Below are 19437 nucleotides of genomic sequence, written 5' to 3' on the forward strand. Positions count from 1 at the left end.
AATGTTTCATTTATACTATATTATCTTTATTCTGACTTATCTACTTGTACACTTCGTTTTAAAGAATGTACATGAACATTTTCTTATATATATTCAATGTTTCATTTATACTATATTATCTTTATTGTGACTTATCTACTTGTACATTTCATATATTTCAAGTTAAACATAAACTATTTTATTTTTATTGAAACGAAATGATGATGGAAATAATGAATAATACATATAAATATATCTTTTAAAGTGAATAATTTTGTAATAAAACTGATCTTTCATTCAACATATATAAAAAAACCGAAAATAAAAATCCTTAAAATTCTTAACCATTCAAGAGCTTCAACATTACAAAAACATCAAATCTTCAAAAAAAATAACTTTGTACATAAACACTTTCTCATATATATTCAACGTTCTCAAATATATAACATTCTCCACTTTGCACATAAACACTTTCTCATATATATTCCATGTTTCAAATATATAACAATCTCCGGAAAATCAACCCCTCGGTGTCCCAGATATTAACCCCCTCACTCATCCGGTAGGTAATCTCTCGCTCTCCTCGATAATCCGCGAGATCCACTCCGGAAAACCATCCAGCCCTCGATGTCCCAGATATTCACCCCCACTATTCCACCGATAATCGGCGACGATTCGCCCGACTAATCCGCGACGATTCCCCCGACTAATCCCGCGATAATCCGCGTTTAATCGGATGACTCATCCCCCGCTAATCGGATGACTCAGCCACAGATAATCCGCCGATTACGCCAGGAGCGGATCCGTAACCCCTCGAATTCAACCCCCTACTCTACACCACAATTTCCCCCCAAACCCCAACATCTCATTCAACTCCACACGATTCAATCTACACCCCTAGCCAATTTAATTCACAACCCCCTTTTTCTATCCCCCCGCTGGATCCGTCACTTTTGTGTGTAGATCTGCTCTCTATATACTACTCACTCACAAGTCTATCATGAATAATGTACACTAGCACCATGGTAGACTCGAGCGCTGTGAGAGTTCGTCACAGTGCAGATGAAGCACATAAAATAAGAATACACACTAGAAATTCCGCTGTCATACAGCCCACGACCAAAGTGGTATTGGAAAAAAAGAAAGGGTACTGATGGTTGAGAAATGCAATATTAGCAGTCAAATGGCATTGCAGTGCACTAGGATAACTGCAATGGTAGCTGTAATGTACTGGGTGTGGATGTTATTATATACAACAAATAGCAATAATGAAAGGAAAAGATTATATGATTATATCTCTCCCCCTGCAATAGGAGAAATGCAATATTGGCCAATATTATAAGTAAAATGCACTGATATTATTAGAATAACCAATATTATTAATATAGTAATAATATAAAACCAATGCATAATTTTGTTTGCTTTTCAAAACATCATAGCTAACAATATCAAGAAGTTATGATATTTATATAGATTTTTAGAGAATCTGTACTACGTGGTCATTGTTCAGTAGTCATCCAAACTTATAAATATTGCAATAATCTCATAACAATCGTTAGAAAAAAAATCATCATCATTTCATTTACTTACACTGCGTTGGACATCAGTTAGAATACCAAAGTACTCAAAAGTGTCTAAAATGTCAGTTACTTTGAAATCCGCAAAAATGAAACGATTTCAGTACTTTTACATTAATTAGAGAAACCTTCGGCAATTCGACAATGCTATAGACTGGTAAAATGTGCACGTTATTTTTTCGTGAAATGCGCACGGCTTAATCGTTCTATTCTCTGTCGCTCGGCGTTTCCATTTCCTGTCTTAACTTTGATAAAAGTAAGGCTTAGCAAGTTTTAATAATGATTTTCGGCCAAATAAATCTGTCTATTTGTATACAATCCGTTCAGATGGGTAACTTTGAAGATATTGTCGACACTTTTCAAAGACTTGGTAATATATTTGAATAGGTTTATATGTGTTTTGTATCGTTATTATACTTAAACGACTCTACAAAACGATGGTTAAATTTGTTGATGAAATTTCGAAACGAGGGTTTGTGACGTTGTTGTTGAATAATTTTCGTAAGTTGTGTGCACATGCATTTATCATAAAAACTCTCCCACTTCGCTCCGCTCATTTGGTCGTGGGACAACTCTTCTGATACTATGGTGGCCAATTAGCCCAGGTGTAACTGCGTCAGGCTGTGAATTTGAATTTTGTAAGATGCAACTGGTTCCCAGCCTCCAATGTCGCCCTGAACGAATAAACAGGACTCCAACATGCATTCCAGACTAGTATTTGCTTGTTTTCAATTGCAAGTAGCCTTCCCATTTTTATGAACTATTCTGAGAGCTAGAGATAAATTTGTGGGTGCCAACAGCATGCTTTCCATTCAAAGTGAAGTTACGTTATTGCTTTTTTTTCGTTACCCAACACTCGAGGGGTATGCAGATGATGGATATGCACTCAGAGTAAAGTCATAGCACCTAAGAGATAACCTAAAATGTGATGAAGTCTTCTTACATAACTGAGCGAGCTAGAATTTGGACTGTATGTATTTAAATACCAGCAACCTTCACTTACTAGCAGTATATCGCCCAACCGACTGACAACAGAACGGAAAAAAGTTCATAGCAGTCTATTTTCCAGGCTGCCAGGTTTGTGTTTTTGAAATCTCAGATCAGATGGGAGGTTACTGCACAAGGGCTTTCCACTAGGGAATAAAACAGGAAGAGGATATAAAAACACTAAATCTGGCCCCAATGCCCGACGTTGATGACGGGTCCCCTATAACATTCTCATAACATTTCTGCTGAAGAATGTTATAATGAAATCGTCAAAAGATCTGTTTTTGAATTAACTAACAATCAATAGTGGCAAAATTACACAATATATTATTTTCATAAACAATGTATGATTATAAACCACTGATGGCATATAGTTACCATCTTACTGAATTATAAACATATGCAAGGGAGATAAAGTCAAGTTGACGCAACTTGTAAAAGCACCTCGAATGAACAGTTCACCACTTTGCTACTGATCTTGCGTGTTTGCGATAGAAGATCGATGATTCTCTACCATCAGGACTGCCTCATAGTTTTCTTATGGTCATATATAAATCTTTTAAAAGCTAGTTTTATTTCTATAGTATCTACAGGCTGGCCTGTGGACGACCCTTCGCCAGCATGAGCTTTTCCTTTCTTTTTAGAAGAAAGCATATTCTTTGTTTCATCTGCCAAGGGCTCTACAATTAGATACAAACATATGCTAATTAAAAATAGAGATGCGATTGTCAAACCTGACCACTTGCTACTTATTGTCAAACCTGACCACTTGCTACTTATTGTCAAATCTGACTACCTGCTACTTATTGTCAAATCTTACCACTTGTTAATTATTGCCAAAATCAACAACTTTGGTGTCTCACCTTTGAAGGATATTTTGAACTTGCCACTCTGACCGAAACTCCCATCTATCACCCCAACCTCTCCGGTACTTAAAGATACTATCAAGCCTACAAATGCTTGTATGTTCGTCTCTTTCTTAAAAAGATTCCTGTAAAAGACCAGAATGCATTGCAGGTTAAATACAACTAACCGATAGATGTTAACAGCACTAGAGTGCTTCTGTCAGATCATTGGAATATGCCACCAGGCTCATTGCCTCAGAATTCCACATAGCATTTTGCTTGCGGGTGAGAACAATTTATTGTCAAAGTGGGAGTTACTTTCTCACAGCAACTGCAGGATGAGACAAATCCTATTAGAATTTCTATGTTGTACAGGACAACAGCTGCCTTCAAACTTTACATAGTAGCCGCTAACAATACGCAGACGGAATGTCTAGTGGTGCATGAAATAAACTGGACCCTTTCGTTGGAAAACTAACATTCTCATTTCCAAGATTGTTACTCATTGTGAATTTAGTCTATAGCCATAAACTATGTGCCGTAAACTCCGACGTAAAAGTAGAAAATTTGACACCATATTTCAAACTTAAAAATCCATCCTCAACTTATACGGCGGTCACGTTTTCATGACTTGAATTCTAGTAAATTCAACTTCACAAAACCACCACAAATCTTAATTACATGATATGAAATATAGGGATTTATTTATAAAATAGTAAAATACTAGTAATCCTACTCAACATGATATGGATCAAACACAAAGTCCCACTCTTCACCAATTCAAATTCTCATCACTAGGATTCTCGAACGGGAATAACACGATTTTTTTTAATTTAATGCTTTTTTTCGCAGTATCAGCCTACAAGCCCACACTTCGGTAATCCGTTCAACACATCCACTACTGTGCATCCATCAATTTTTTGGTACGTGAATCACAATTCCTGACAGAATACGGTCTCGCGGTATCATTTTTCTAATAAATACGTATTATCAGAGGTGGCAGCTTCACGGTATTGGTGAGACGGGCTAATACAAAGATGAAGTGTTTTTTGTGCCTTGAGGTTTTCACTAGAATGATCTTCCCTCATTCTTTTGTTAATTATTGTATTGCTGAAGGTACAAACAATCATGGGCGTTTTTGCATGCCATTATCTCAGCTACACATCACCCGCCTTTGATGCCGACTGATCTATTCCAATCAAACGACTTGAGCCAGAGAAGGGGATTGACTTAAACGGCGGGCACATGCCATAACATGTCATAACCAGGGTTTTTAAATCAAAACTTATATGGCAGACTTACGGTAGCAACTTTATCCTCATTTCGTTTGGATTTCAAATATGTAAACCGAACAGTTGTAAAATCATGTTTTTGACTGATTATGTAGGCAAAATTATGAACATTTCATTTTTTAATGGTTGAAGATAACAAGCTGTACAGATATGATCACATCACATTCATTTTCATTTGCTTGTTTCAAGCAAATGAAAATGTTGTTGTTTGTTTTTTGTACATGCATATGACTTGAAACAAGCAAATAAAAATGTACATAATGTAATGCCTTACATGGCCATAGTAGTAGCAACTAGCAGACGGAATGTAGCAATCTTCAAGTTCCCTAAGGAATGAGCAAGTGATGTCATGAAGTAGAGAATCTCAAAGAATAAGACTAATGTGTAGACCAGCAAATCAGATTCTGAGTGATCAGCCAGTCAAGCCATGAGATGAACCTTTACGATATTTATCGCCAATAAGAGTCGAGTAGTGCGCTTACCTTTTATTCTAGGTCATAGTTTATATACGCTTTGCAACAAAAATTCAACTTTTAGAGTAAAAAAAGATTGAAGCTGCTTGAGAGACCCAATTAAACCCAGCTTACCATCCGGTAAAACCCATTTCCATAGAGTAATATAATCCCTCCGGCCATAACATAGAGCCGCGCAATGTCAACATTAATGCTATTATCAGATATATCAAACCTAATGAACTCATACAGGACACTGCAGCTGTGCACAGATAGCCATAGAGTTACTCGCTCGTATTCTACCAAACATCATAGAGTTATACCGTACCTTCCAATAACTGTATAGTCATCCACAAGCCTCTCAACTACCCCTGTCCTTTCCTTGGTCTTGTAAACCTTGAGGTTTCCAAGAGCTGCAGACAGAAGAACGACAGGCACAGATGAGACTGAGCACAAGTCGATGAAAAGGTGAAGCCGTCAATTAGTATTTATTAGCCTCAAGTAAAAGATACCTGCTACTGTAATCAATTTAATAAAATGAATGAGATGTCTCGTAATAAGGTTACAGAATTGAAGATTCTAGACTTCAACTAGTATTAAATAAAACAATTCAATAAGCCATGAACCAGTCCTAAATATTCCTCACAGACAACATTCGAAAGTGCGTAAGTTTTCCTGTAGAGCAGACAACTCCGTCTTTATTACACGCAGCTAATATAATTCCAAAAAAATGCTAGCCAAGGCCGAAAAATTACAGATGCTCTTCTCATTTGGATTCGAAGCGTTTATAGGATCATCGCAGTATAACAGATCTATAACTCGAAGGCCTTTTGACGATATGTATAAAGCTGCCGTTTTTTAGTAGATAAACAGCTGCAAAAGGTCTGAGACAGAGGATGAACATTTGTAACAGGAATAGTGTGTAATAGTTCTATGGCAACCAAAAGCTATAGTTGCGCTAAGGCTATGTCAATATCTACAGCAGAGATGATTACACTAGTTCTAGTAGTGATCTGTCAACGCTTATGGTTACTGAGAGTTTATATTTAAAATTCCATGTCTATGTTAACAATAGAGTGATGAACATGAAAAAAGCAAAATGATGCAAAGAAAACAGTCTAGTTAATTCAACTAAATGAGGAGCTTAAGTCCTCTCTTGTTTTCCTAATGGATGTTAATTCATAACGAGTGTTTTTGCCTTATAAAAGGCACAGACTCCCATATTTCGTGAATGACAACACAGATGTTAAGGAATTAGAATTTACCTGCGGTCCTGTAGTCAGACTTGTAGAAAGGATTGAGAAGACGACCGTGGAAAGCAATCCTGCATGATTGAGTATTTACATCCATGTCTAACTTGCTGCCTATGAAGAGGGCATTGCCAGTGCACGTTATAGACTTCTCAAACTGTCGATGAGCAAACAAACTACCTTGCAACCTGCTCTCCATGTAAATAAAATACAAAAATTCTCAAGAATACCAGACAGCATTTAGAACTTGGCAAAACTTATACTAATAAGCAAAAGCGAAAGCTGATTTTTACAACTGGCTAAAGGCTGCAGTTACATTTTTTAACTTTTTTGTAACAATTTGTAAGAGCTTCAGGAGGTTAAAGATAAGCCTGCACAGATTTGAGTAGATTTTATCAGAAAGTATCGGTAGTTTTCCATCATTTCAGATTGTTTTTGATGCTTGAAGCGATCTCACTGCTAGGATGTTTCAAGTTTAAAAGTGACAAAACTGGATAATGGTTAAAACACTCAGATCAAGCAAAAGTGTGATTATGATGTCTATAGTTACAAAGAGACCGACAGAATAGAAACGCGTAACCCTGCAACTCGAACGTCAAAATCAACTATAACAACAAGTGAAGTCATTTCACATGTAGTTTTCTTCTGAGTGTTTTAGCCACTCCCAAATTTTGTCAATTTTAATTTTGAAACCTTCTGGCAGTAAGATCACCTCAAACATAAAAAGCAATCGTAAATGATAAAAAATACTGATACTTTTTGATAAAATCAGCAAAATTTTGCGCAAGTTCATCTTTATAACTGGTCTATTTAAAATTATCAACATTCTAAGAAGGAAGTACTGCTAGTAAAAAGAGATATGGACGGTATGATTTCCAAATTGTTTCTCAAATAGTTTGATAGTTGTACCTTTTACTATACATGTTAAAAGATCTGGACTGTAGCCTAATAATTGATTGTCATGGAGCAGATGCAATGTTTCAACTTGAAACTTATAACTTGCATAATACATCTCACAAGAATAAGTTGAGTTATCGATAAGCCTTTACACTTACACATCCAAAACTACTTACACTAAAAATAGATATGTATGCAGTTGCAGGCCAGACTGTATTAGAAATTAAGTGAAAGTTTCTTACCTCCAGGAGGCCATAGACTCCCTTATCAGATGATTCACCAGCAATGAGCTCTTCCTTGTAGAGAAACTCTTTACTATAATCAAACTCAGTACTCTCTGCTCCAACTGGAATGATTAGTAGCATTGCATGCAGCTAATAGAAAGAGTAATATATTGACTCAGGCCTGCAGGCGCATATGATGACTCAAGTTTACAGATCCCTGCGTTGACACAGTTCACATTAGCGTATTTTGACACATGTCAACAGGTGCATATATTGACTCCAGTCTACATGCCACTCAGTTTCACTAATGTGGGCATAGATTTGGGATTTTGAGCTTGTTTTCACTCAAAGACCGTAAACAAAGTTTGAACACTTCATGGAAAATTAGTATTGAGCTAGCAATAGCCCTGAAGAAGCAAACTACTTTACAGTGCACCCCCGGGTTATGATGTCCCTGTCATGTTTTCTACGCCTTACGATGTGGAACATGAAGTTTTTCACCCCACCATATGAAATTTTTTTCGACATACGATATCAACAAAAATTTCTCTCAAAATTCAAATTTTGACAATACAGGCCAACAATTTGGTTTACAGGTCAATATATATGGGTTTGTAAACAAGAGTAAATAAATGTACCTGTGGAGAAGAGCTGGAGAGTTGCCATGACGGTGTCATGTCCAATAGTGATGTGAAACTTGTGTTTGCTGGTGATGGCTTGCTTATAATAGGCAATTCTATGAAGAGAGACTATAGATGCGTGAACCTGATGCATGGTGGATGGGGTGCATACATAACCCCTCTCAAACTGACCGGGGTCAAACTGTGTCACACATATGCCCAGTCTATCTCCCTACAAGTAAAAGGAGCTTTGCAATTAGCTGCCTTCTTGTCACTAGAAAATCACTAGAACCAGATCGTGAAATTTCATGAAAACATGGTTTGTCGCAAAACCTTATTAAAATATGCCACAGCATGAAATTTTATGAAAATATATTTCATCATTAAATCTTATTAAAGAGACAATATCACAAAATTTCATGAAAATGCACTTTGTTGGGAAATTTTATTAAAATATGCCAAATCACAAAGATTAATGGACACACGGTTTGTCTTTAAATCTTATTAAAGAACGCCATATTACAAAACCTCATGGAAATACGCTTTGTATAAGAAATAAACTTACTAAATTTATAACAAATGTTAGCATGCAAGTGAGCTGGCTGAGATAAATGATGAGGTTTGGATGGTAATTAAAATTTACAGAGTTTCTTACAGATGCAACTCGACTATTTTGTGATTGTTTTTATAAACTACAAACTAAAATTCTATGAATCTAAATCTGATACCATAATTGTTGGCTCACCAATATATGTACCCTGCTATGAATTATGGGTAGAATACTGGCCCAAAAAAGTAGAGTATAAAGTTATACAGCATTTAATTTCTTTAACTAGCATTACGGAAAAGCTATAATACATTTTTAAAATGAGAGGATAATGAGCCCACCTGTAAATAATAGTAATACTATCATGATTATAGTGCTATTGTAGCTGCGCACACAGGTGCATGATAGCAGAGCATAGAAAAAGATAATGATGAGATAATGAAGCCTTGACAACTCACCTGCCGAGCAGTGTTGACAGGTTTCCTAAACATCTGCATAGATTTGACCTTCTTTGTCACCTTGAGATGAGGTATTTCCAATGTCTGCGATAAAAGTGACAGATATTTAAAATATAAAGAGGTAAAAGAATTGAACGTCATGGCGCTCTATTTTTCAACCCTCCCTCTCTAGTGGTGGTCAATTGGAGGGAGCGTTCAACTTTAGGCTAGCATTGTATTTTTCGAATGGCTCGTCAGAATTTAGCCCTGTTTTGGTTGAAGCGAATGTTGCCTATATTTTGCCCTCTTTTTCCGGTGGAGTGATGTTAAACCTTTTGGCTTCAATAAATCTGCTAACTTACCTCTAACTTGTCAAAGATCTCTTAATGAAATATGCATGGAGAAGCCGAGAGATATTTCTACCAGTTGTTATCTATTGCTTGCAAGTAATCTGTGATGAAAGTATAGCCTGTGCCTTGCTTTGCAATTTGTTAGAGGTTTCAACTTTTCATTTCATTCTAAATTTGAAGGCATATTTTTATTTTTTTATCTATATTTAACCATGTTGAATAAAAGCTCATTGCACTCAGTGATATGTTTGCTACAGCTTACAGCTAAAACTAGCTTTTTACGTGCAATAGAAGAGGAGTTATGAGCATCGAATAATTGTAAGCCGTGTTAAGATAACCGCAAAGATGATATCAAATAACATGCCATAAATCTGCAAACTTATAAGTTATGTAATGATAATCGATCAAATACTACAAATATAAATTTATGAACAAGTGACATAAACAAACCATACTTAAATTACATGCAGAAACAAAAATTAAATTTTTTAAAACTAAAATATTTACATCGTTTGCTCGGACAGCTACATTCTGATTGTTGCTTTCGATGGAACGAGCTTCTTCTGGTTGTCCAATATCTTCCACAATGTCTTCTCATTGCAACTCTTCTTCTGCACTGCTAAACCAGTCGATATCAGCGTCCAAACAATTTTTTGACAGAGCATTACTTTTACGCATTGCATTTGGCACAAATGTAATGTGTGAAAGTTGTGCTCGCTAAACGTAACCTTCACCCTAAAACTAGTCGTTCATCTACCATCGTAAACGTAAACCATTTTTTATATACATGTACATGTACTTCGAAGTATCGAGACCATGTTAAAAAAGCAGCTACTATTAGCCTGAGGCAATTATCAATTATTTCTATTGTGTCGCTTTAAAAGTTTTAACGAAAAAAAACGAAAAGCTTGGGAATTGGACAATAAGAGAATTAATTGTCATTGATGTAAACGATTAATTATTAATACAATTTTGTGGACACTTTTTTACTGATCAATTGATATTATAGGCTCGTAAAGATCGAATAATGTCAAAGTGGCGGTCAAATGGAGGTGGCGTTTAATTAGAGAGTGGCGCTCTATTTTTCAACCTTTCTCTCAGGGTGGCGTTCAAATAGAGGTCAATTGGAGGTGGCGTTCAATTAGAGATTTTACAGTATATGTCGACTAATAGAAAACCTATAAAAACATAGCTGTGTACTGAAAAGCCTATAAAAAGGGATTCCAACTAAGGATGAACAACAAACATCATACATCATTGACATTGATGCGACCTTGAAGAATGGTACCGGTCATGACAGTGCCTTGGCCTCGAATACTGAAGCAATGGTCGACGGAGAATATCGTGCTGCTCTCTACATCCCTAGAAGGAAGATAACTCCGAGAGGATATCTCCTCTATAAGCTGTGATACGCCGATGCTGTTGGCTGGATCAGGCTGCGGAAAATGAGGAAGGGAGACACGATATGAGAATACATGATAAGAACTACACATGGATTACTTTGAATGAGAAAATTTACTGATGAATCGAAAATATCTGACAGGAAATCTTCTAAGGGCAACAAAAATATAAAATATTCATGCGACAAAATTAGAAGCAGACATGATATGAATGATCATACAAAATCGTGGTAATGATACAAAAAGGTTTGTAGTGATGACCTTCCTCCACCATTGAAAGAGAATTCTACGAGAGCAAATCCGAATGTCGAAGTCACTCAAATAACTTGCAAAGAAATATCACAGGAATGGCCAAATAGTATGTCACCAAAAAAGCTGAAGCTAACAAGAATTTATTAGAGACTTGGCCAGAAGCGTAACAAATAAGAAGTGTAAAATCAACCTGCTACAGATGAACAGATTTCAAATATAATCATGAATAGTCTGAGAACCACAATCTAACCGACCTGATCACTTGCCCCAGGGTTCGCTGATACAGGAATCACAGGACTGTTGGCAAATCTTGTCTTCTCCAAGGTTTTTAGCATCCTCTTTGTCATCTAAATAGACGTCAATAGTGATTACACAACTCTATTGCAACTCAACATTATATATATGATAAACATGAGCCAGGGTTATACAACAGTGAAAAGTTTGACTGCTTTTACTCATTATCAATATGGCTTTATTTAATGAGCCTACTGATCAGACTATCATCTGTGTAACTCAGTAGACTATCAACCACCATTTTAGACATCGGAGTCGACTACACAAGGAAATTGCTGACAGCCGACTTTCTGCACAGCTAAAATGACTTCTGTGGCAGGGAGTGATTAGATATACCTATCTTTATGAAAAGTTCATCATCTACTAGATGGATAACTTTACATTAAATTAGTGCCCTGACAGTCTTGTGTGTCCTGAGAAATAGTGTGCCAGACAGTAACTATGCCCCAACCATTCTACTATTCTGATAGGCAGATGATTAATGCAAGTGTAAGATCGTATGGCTGCTGAGCCAAATGGCGCGAGTTCAAATCCCTCAATGTTTTTTCCATCCTCCAACCGTGGCTCAAACGAGTGGACACACCTCTTATGGTTAAGATTTACAAATGTCAATGATGACATCATAGCTGTGCTGTTACTTTTTGCATGCCTTGATAAAACCTGTTACCTAGTCTGTGGTTAAGTTTTATTATACAGCTGCCAGTGTCTTTGCAGTTAAACGGATCTAATGCTAATAACTAATAATAGTAGAATGTCGTCTCAAAACAGCTCCTCTATGAACAACAAACTGAATGACAGGTACTGATCTCTCCGTTCATAAACCTTCGTAACTAATGAATGAGAAATAATTTATATATATTTGATTCATTGAAATGAGTGGTCCTCATTGGACAGATTAGATATATGACTGTAGTTTATTCTTTCTTAACTTAGCTCTACTTGAGATTTATTTAAGGGGACTCACAGATTTGTTGTTAATAAAATGTGACATTTAAATCGATATTAAATTGCAAAATGGATGTCAAAGCCTTCCATTTTGTATTGCCAAAGCCTTCCATTCAAACTGCACGCAATCACAACAATATGTAAATGCAGTTAAAGAGAAGACTAAGATGTTGCCCAATATGGTGTTTAAACTCATGATATTCAGCTTACAAGACTGACTCCCCAACCAACTGAGCTAACCATCCACATCATAACATCTTATAGTTATTGTGCTAATCTTTATTCTCTGTCTTTCGAGGCAAAAAGGCAAACAGACGGACAAAAAACAGGCCAATGGATAGCGAGCAATAATAATATGGATAAATTTATAACTCACAAATGATTAACGGTTCGATTATTACGATGCTGCTTACCAGATTCACTGAATAACTGCGTAATAAACATCAAACGAGACATTTTGAAACTAAAACTGAAGTGCACTTTGTAAAAAGAAGACTAGACTGAGTCTATTGGCTGATCAGTGTATTAGTACAGGTGCGAGAGTACACCAGTCATACATAGTCAAGCCTCGACATAAAAAGTTAATCCTAACCATTACCTGTTTCCTCTGCCAAAACGATCATATACTGGAGCAAATTTTATAAGACATGGTGTTTTGTTTAAATCTCTCCTGAGCTCGATATATAATGATAAACACTCCTCGTAATTTATAAAACATTAAAACCAACAAGTTACACATGACTATATAGAAGTCCAAATTTAAAAATGTAAATTATATGCAAAGACTAAATCAATAGAATAATAGTTAGTAAAAGTGAGTGTTTATTGTTAATGTATCTTAGAAACATGTAAATGGAAATGTAGACTCGACAATCTGTAAGTTCGTTCATCAAGTGATGGAAAAATTCCTTGACTAACCAACACAAACTTACACTAAATCTAGTGTAAATTAATTTATTTATATTTGTTATTGCTATTATACTTTATTTTTAGTTTCTATCAACGGTTTTACTAAAAAGAATTGTGATATTTCAAAAAATGTAAAATTCAGTACGCTGAAGATTTTGTATCTTTAGACAAATATTTCCACCATCATGTTGAGATGTACAGATGTAGATGTACCTCCCATGTACAGATGATCATAAGTCGAAGTTTGACTGCGCAGTCATACTTTGACATGCTAGTTCAATACGTTCTGGGACTGTCAATTCTCTCATACATCAAAGCAATTCTTTTATATAAAATAACTAAATACAAATTTATCTGTTCCCATCCTCTGAAAGGACCACCTAAAACAAGATATTATGATGGAAAATACGTTTTTAATTGTTCTAATTCACCACCTACACTCACAAAGTAATAAATACCTATTTAGTGCTTATGATCTGCACTAAAATGTAACATTATTAAGTACAGTACTGCATGGAATTCTTACCTTCGAGACAAATGGGAACGACGATGTGACAGAGACCTGACGTCAACAAGCTCGGTATGCTACACCTTTGTCACGCTAACATAATATAAACTTTAAATATAACTTAAATAAATTTAACTTACTTGCACAGACCAAAAAATAAGCTTTAATCTTATAATCTTATAACCTCTCACATACTCAGCCAACTAGCGTCCACATCGAGAACCGTCTCGTATCTCAAAATTGTCTCGTACCTCGAGGCAAAAATTTTCTCGGAAGTTTCTTCATCTCAAATCTCTCATAAGTTGAGACACTCGTATGTCGAAGTATGACTGCATAATATTAATAGACAAAAAGGTGAATAAAACAGTTTTATACACCAACCTTCTCCACGGATGCTTCCCTTTTAGCAACAGGAAGTAGATCAATCTTGTTCAGAACTACAATCAGCTTATCACAGAGGATCTCTCCGATGACCAGACACTCGGCAGTCTGAGTCTGCATGCCTTTCACGACATCTACCACTAGGAGCATCATATCTATGATCTGTGAGCCTGTAATAGCATTGCTACCAGCATTATTCATTAAATATTCACAACGCTTTGAATACTTGAAAAATCTAAGTACAGAAGTTGGTCAGTGAACCAGAAAAGTGCAACAAGGCTCGTCAATCAAATGCGTAAACAACTGTGGTCAGTGTATTAATGTTGTATTTTGGCTACAGAACCGGGAAACCCAAGATCTTTTACCAATGAAAAGTACTCCAAATAATTATTTCTTTAGAGATACTGCACATATATATAAATATATATAAATGTGTGTGTGCGTGCGTGTAGCCATATAGCCACATATATATAGCCATTTCATGGCTATATATATGTGACTATATTCTTCCCAGTATTCAAAATGAGTAGTATATACTTGTTATTCCTGTAAGACAATTGAACCTCTTGATTCCCTTGAGTAATAATACCAAGTAGTATTTCTCGTTGAAGACAGATGTTTTTCTTAGATGCTTTATAATTTACAAAGGCGAATAGAGTCTGATTTATACTGAATGTCATTCAAATGTAGTACTGAGGAGCAACTGAAAAGCATTTAATCATTTTAATGTTAACATTATTACATTAAATATAGATGCAAATAAATTGGTCAAACTTTAGACCTTGTTCAGCCATATGTGAATATGACAGCATATTTGTGGTAGCGTTACGATGTATTTGCTAACTTCAAATCAATTTAAACATTCCAAACCTTTTATATAATATAATTATAGATAAAGAAGTTTCATTATTTTAGTTATGTAATTTTTTATATTTTCTAATCTACAGCTCAAAAATAGAATAACATACATAAAAGATTGCATCTGGCAAATTGAGAGTGATGTAAATGTCACAAAAAACCCTTGAAAAAATCTCCTATAGCTAATTCTCACAACTGGGTTGATCATACAATACTGTTTGCGTGGATGTGTTCTCTGTTAGACAGAGAACACTATCTACACAATGCAGGCGTAAGTTTCGCGTAAGCGTTTTGTATGTGCATGTTTTGTGAAAAAGAAATCGATAATTACAACAAAGTGATTAAGGTGACCTTCATCCAAATAAATTTTACGCTGATTTGTTGGTTATTTTGTGATAACTTAGACTCGTGCTAAGATGAAGCAATCAAAGAAATCACACATGAATATAAATGAACATAACTTGCTTACGGCTATGCAGCAATAAAGTTTATAATGTTCAAACTGTATCCAGTAGGAACCAGGCCATAGGACTCTTCTCACCTCCTATTATAGTCCTTATCAAAGAGGCATGACCAGGACAGTCGACCAAGGTAACCTGCATTCGAGGCTCTGATAATGAGTCATCATTGGATGATGGAATGGACGACTTTATGTGATCGGGCAAATCAACAGCGAAAGAGGAGAATCCAAGATCTAATGTTATGCCTCTTTCTTTGCTCTACAATGAAAACATTTACATTTACTCTACAATGAAAATACTTTACATCGGAAATTTCTGAAAACATTGATTCATCTGTCAAGCAAGTAAACATGGAAGCATGTTGTAACAGCAAATATTAAGTACAGTAATCCTTTGCTACTTTGTGGTTTAGCTTTCAGGGCTTCGGTAACCATAGGGTGCAAATATATACATTAAAACATTATAAATCAAGAAAAATAATAAAAATATAAAACTAAAATGCATAAATCTCAGCTCAACGACATCTGTCGCAGTTCCCTGTTTTTGGTATCTCGCAAAATGAGGGATTACTGCAAGTGTCTTCAAGATAACAAACTTTGACAATGACTTCACTTTCAATTTGTCATCCAGCTTTCACCAATGGGAGAACGCAAATGAAACATCTTTATGCCACTAGCAAATTTGACTACTTGCAAAGATTATGTATTTCAGAATTTGATGTGATATTTTAGGTCGAATAGTGTACGGTACTGAAATTCCGGTACTCAATTCAACTTTGTATAATTCTAGCCAAATTGAGACTTTCATAAGCTGTGAACCTACCTGTGGGTTTTTGTCAAATGCAGCTGTACTAGCAATGGTACTTAGGGCCTTTACTAAACTTGTTTTACCAGAGTCCACGTGACCAAGAACTCCAACATTGAAATTGAACATCACCTACATGATAGTGGGTGAAAGTAGAATACTCATCCAGTTCTGATGTAGAGGCACATGCTTAAATCAAGTGATCATTCAGTAAGTTCAGGCAAGTAGCGTTAAGAACATCCCAAAAGAAACATCGTACAATGCGTATATATACCCTGTATTATGACGACGAGTTTAACTTTTTTATAAAGCAGGTTTTTGCAGCAAAAATGAAGACGGGTTCAATGAGCCTGGAATTACTAAACTATTGTGAAGGAAACGCATCGCGAGCAGAGCCGGCGCCAGCATGACGGCCAAGTGACAGGCCGGGCCAGGCCTCCCCCCCTCTCGCCCGGAGGGTGGGCCGGCAATAAGGCAGAGTGACGCGGGTCACGTAGCCACCAAACATACGGCGGGAAGCGAAACCACAAGTGGGCGGAGCCAACAAGAACGAAGCAGATAAAAGAACAGACGCGATGGAAAAGCAGGCAGAGCAGCGCAGCTCCCTGCATACGAGGGACAATTTATCCTTATACTGTGTAATAATGATGTATGCATGACGTTACATTAATACAACTATATTTATTATGTAAATATACATTGTATGTTCAGATAACAACTCGGACTTCGTGATTACTCGGCTTGTGGGAAACCGTGAAAATGGCACGGTAAAATCCACCACACTATTTGATTTATGAATATTCAAATATTTAGTTGCATTACTAGATATTAAAAAATTGTTACACTGATAAAAGAAACATGACTGTACTTCAAATAACATTTTTCAACTAAAAAACTAAAAATATCAAAATGCTATTAAGAAAAATTATGCTTACAAATTACAATTATGATTGCGACCTGTCAAAAATAAAAAGTATGACTATCAGCTACAAATTGAAAAATGATAAATCCCTTGGACTTGTCCTGGTAAGAAAATGGGACTATTAATCAATCCTGTTTCAAGTATCCTAATGTATAGGCATCTATAGATAATAGATAGCTCCTTCAAAAACAAATAAAGCCAATGCCAGTTCTACCGCTGTAAGCTATTCGATGACCAGTTGATAAGCACATCTTATGATATACTTGAGCCCAAGGTTTTATACTAGTTAAATGAAATTCTACACAAAATACTTTAAGACAACAAACAGGGATGTAGAAAGTTTTTGGGCTGCAAATACTGTCTGCCACTTTCTATGACACTGCCAAAATGGTGGCAAACAACTCTTTATTGCATGTCGTTGGGTTAGACCTCTGAAAATCTTGTTAGACAATTTTTTTATAGCCTGTCGAAATGAAGATTTGCAGAGGTTTGGATACAAATCTTAGTATCTTAAACTAGATTCAATTTTTTCTTAACAAAAAAGCAGTGTTTTGTTGCAAGAGAGAACTCTGATATCCGACGTTTCTGTGTTTTCAAAAGCTCCAAAAGTTTCCTGATATATATTTAGCTCTGACATACAAGGTCAGCCTGTAAGCCAATGATGCTACACTAAACTCCAATGTCAGATGAAATGGCGAAGAAATGCTATTTAAGCTGAACATTGCCACCCTGAATGAATAGGCGAAGACATGTGTAGATCGAAAATTCCCTTCAGCACTCAACAATGTGAAGTAATAGTTTTCAGTAAGGCATGTCATTTGAAAATTTCTCACTGGTAGTAGTCTTCTGAAATGTGTCATTGAGACTGCGTAGAGACCTTGGAATAGATACGGAGTGAAGCCTTAAATGTTATAATCATATTCCTATCTAAATAAAATACAAAAAGTTATGTGAAGTAACAAATACTCTCAACATAAACCTTTTGAAAAAGGCTAGCTCCTTGCCTAAATGACTTTTTTGTAGGCCACAATTGGACTATGGGAAAAATCTTTGGGATCCTTATGTTGATAGCGTAACCTGTGAATCAATAAAACATATACAGAAAGAAAAAGCAATGCTTATTTAGAAACTCAAAAGGAATTATTAAATGACAGACACTCAAAAAGAGCTCAAGCTACTGAACAAATAACAAATAGATTTCATAAATCCTTTTTGCTATCCAGAATACTGCTTGATGAAATCTGACACCAGATCCTGTGCTCACCCTATGAATCAAAATGCAATGGTCACAGAACCAGCACAGGGGATGAGCCAGCCTCAACATATGCATCAAGTGAGACATGCTATATTGGCTTTCTATCTCATACAGTAAATGACTTGAGACTATAGTCACCAATAACCACTAATGATCAACAACACGAAGCAATATGCTAAGCTGAAAAATTCAAACTACGAGTTACTGACGAAAATTAGCCATTCCCTGGTTTGGGCCAAAAGCAATCTTTAGTGGAATGCACACCATCAAACTCAGCTCATGCAAGGAATTAATACTTAATAGAAACTTCGCAAAACTTATTTTTTATAAAGGGTCACAACAGCGCGAGAGCTAATAACTCAATCATACTCAAGCTACCCAATACGGCAATACCTGATAAATACCAAGCCCACCTACACTAATTTTTATACCCAGAGTGAAGCTTGAAAATAGCTACATTGCCTAAAGAACGATTACATAGAAGGTATAATCTTTTTTCGTTTACGTTGCTATATGCAAAAGCGAAAAACTGGTCCAAAATATATTTGGTTAATTAAACATAAGATGCATCAGATGAAAAAGTAAACAAAGAATAAAAATGATTCAGGGCAAAGCTGGTATTCAGGGCAAAGCTGGATGCCCTGGTATATGCCACAAGAGATCAAGCCAATACATTGCAACAAGATATGCATTCACTTGAGGCTTGGGCGAATCTCTGGCAGATGAGTTTTAATCCAAAGAAATGTTACCACCTTTCAGTGGGAAAATCCCATCTCATGTCAAATAAAGAGACTTCTTTTTTCTTATGTACCCAAAAACTAGAAAGCGTCTTATCTAATCCGTATCTCGGAGTAGAGCTCCAGAGTGACTTAAAATGGAATACACACATTTGCAAAATTGAATCTAAAGGGAAGCGATTAATTGGGATGCTTAGAAGGGTACTCCGAGATGCGGATGCTCGAACTAGAAAGGCTGCATATACATCCTTGGT

The 19437-nt window shown here is 36.0% G+C and overlaps 1 protein-coding gene across 1 annotated transcript; it reads right to left on the reverse strand.

Moving 5' to 3' along the window:
- Positions 1-2361: 2361 nt before the first annotated feature.
- LOC137400197 (selenocysteine-specific elongation factor-like) lies at positions 2362-16407 on the reverse strand. The gene is given in 12 exon segments (XM_068086518.1): positions 2362-3223; positions 3407-3534; positions 5461-5545; positions 6398-6539; positions 7522-7625; positions 8142-8355; positions 9129-9212; positions 10711-10893; positions 11364-11456; positions 14147-14316; positions 15546-15723; positions 16288-16407. Coding segments are annotated over 12 exon segments (1665 nt in total). The 3' UTR covers positions 2362-3059.
- Between the last annotated feature and the right edge of the window lie 3030 nt (positions 16408-19437).

The sequence above is a fragment of the Watersipora subatra genome, chromosome 7 (assembly GCF_963576615.1).
Source record: "Watersipora subatra chromosome 7, tzWatSuba1.1, whole genome shotgun sequence".
In the NCBI taxonomy this organism is placed as follows: domain Eukaryota; kingdom Metazoa; phylum Bryozoa; class Gymnolaemata; order Cheilostomatida; family Watersiporidae; genus Watersipora; species Watersipora subatra.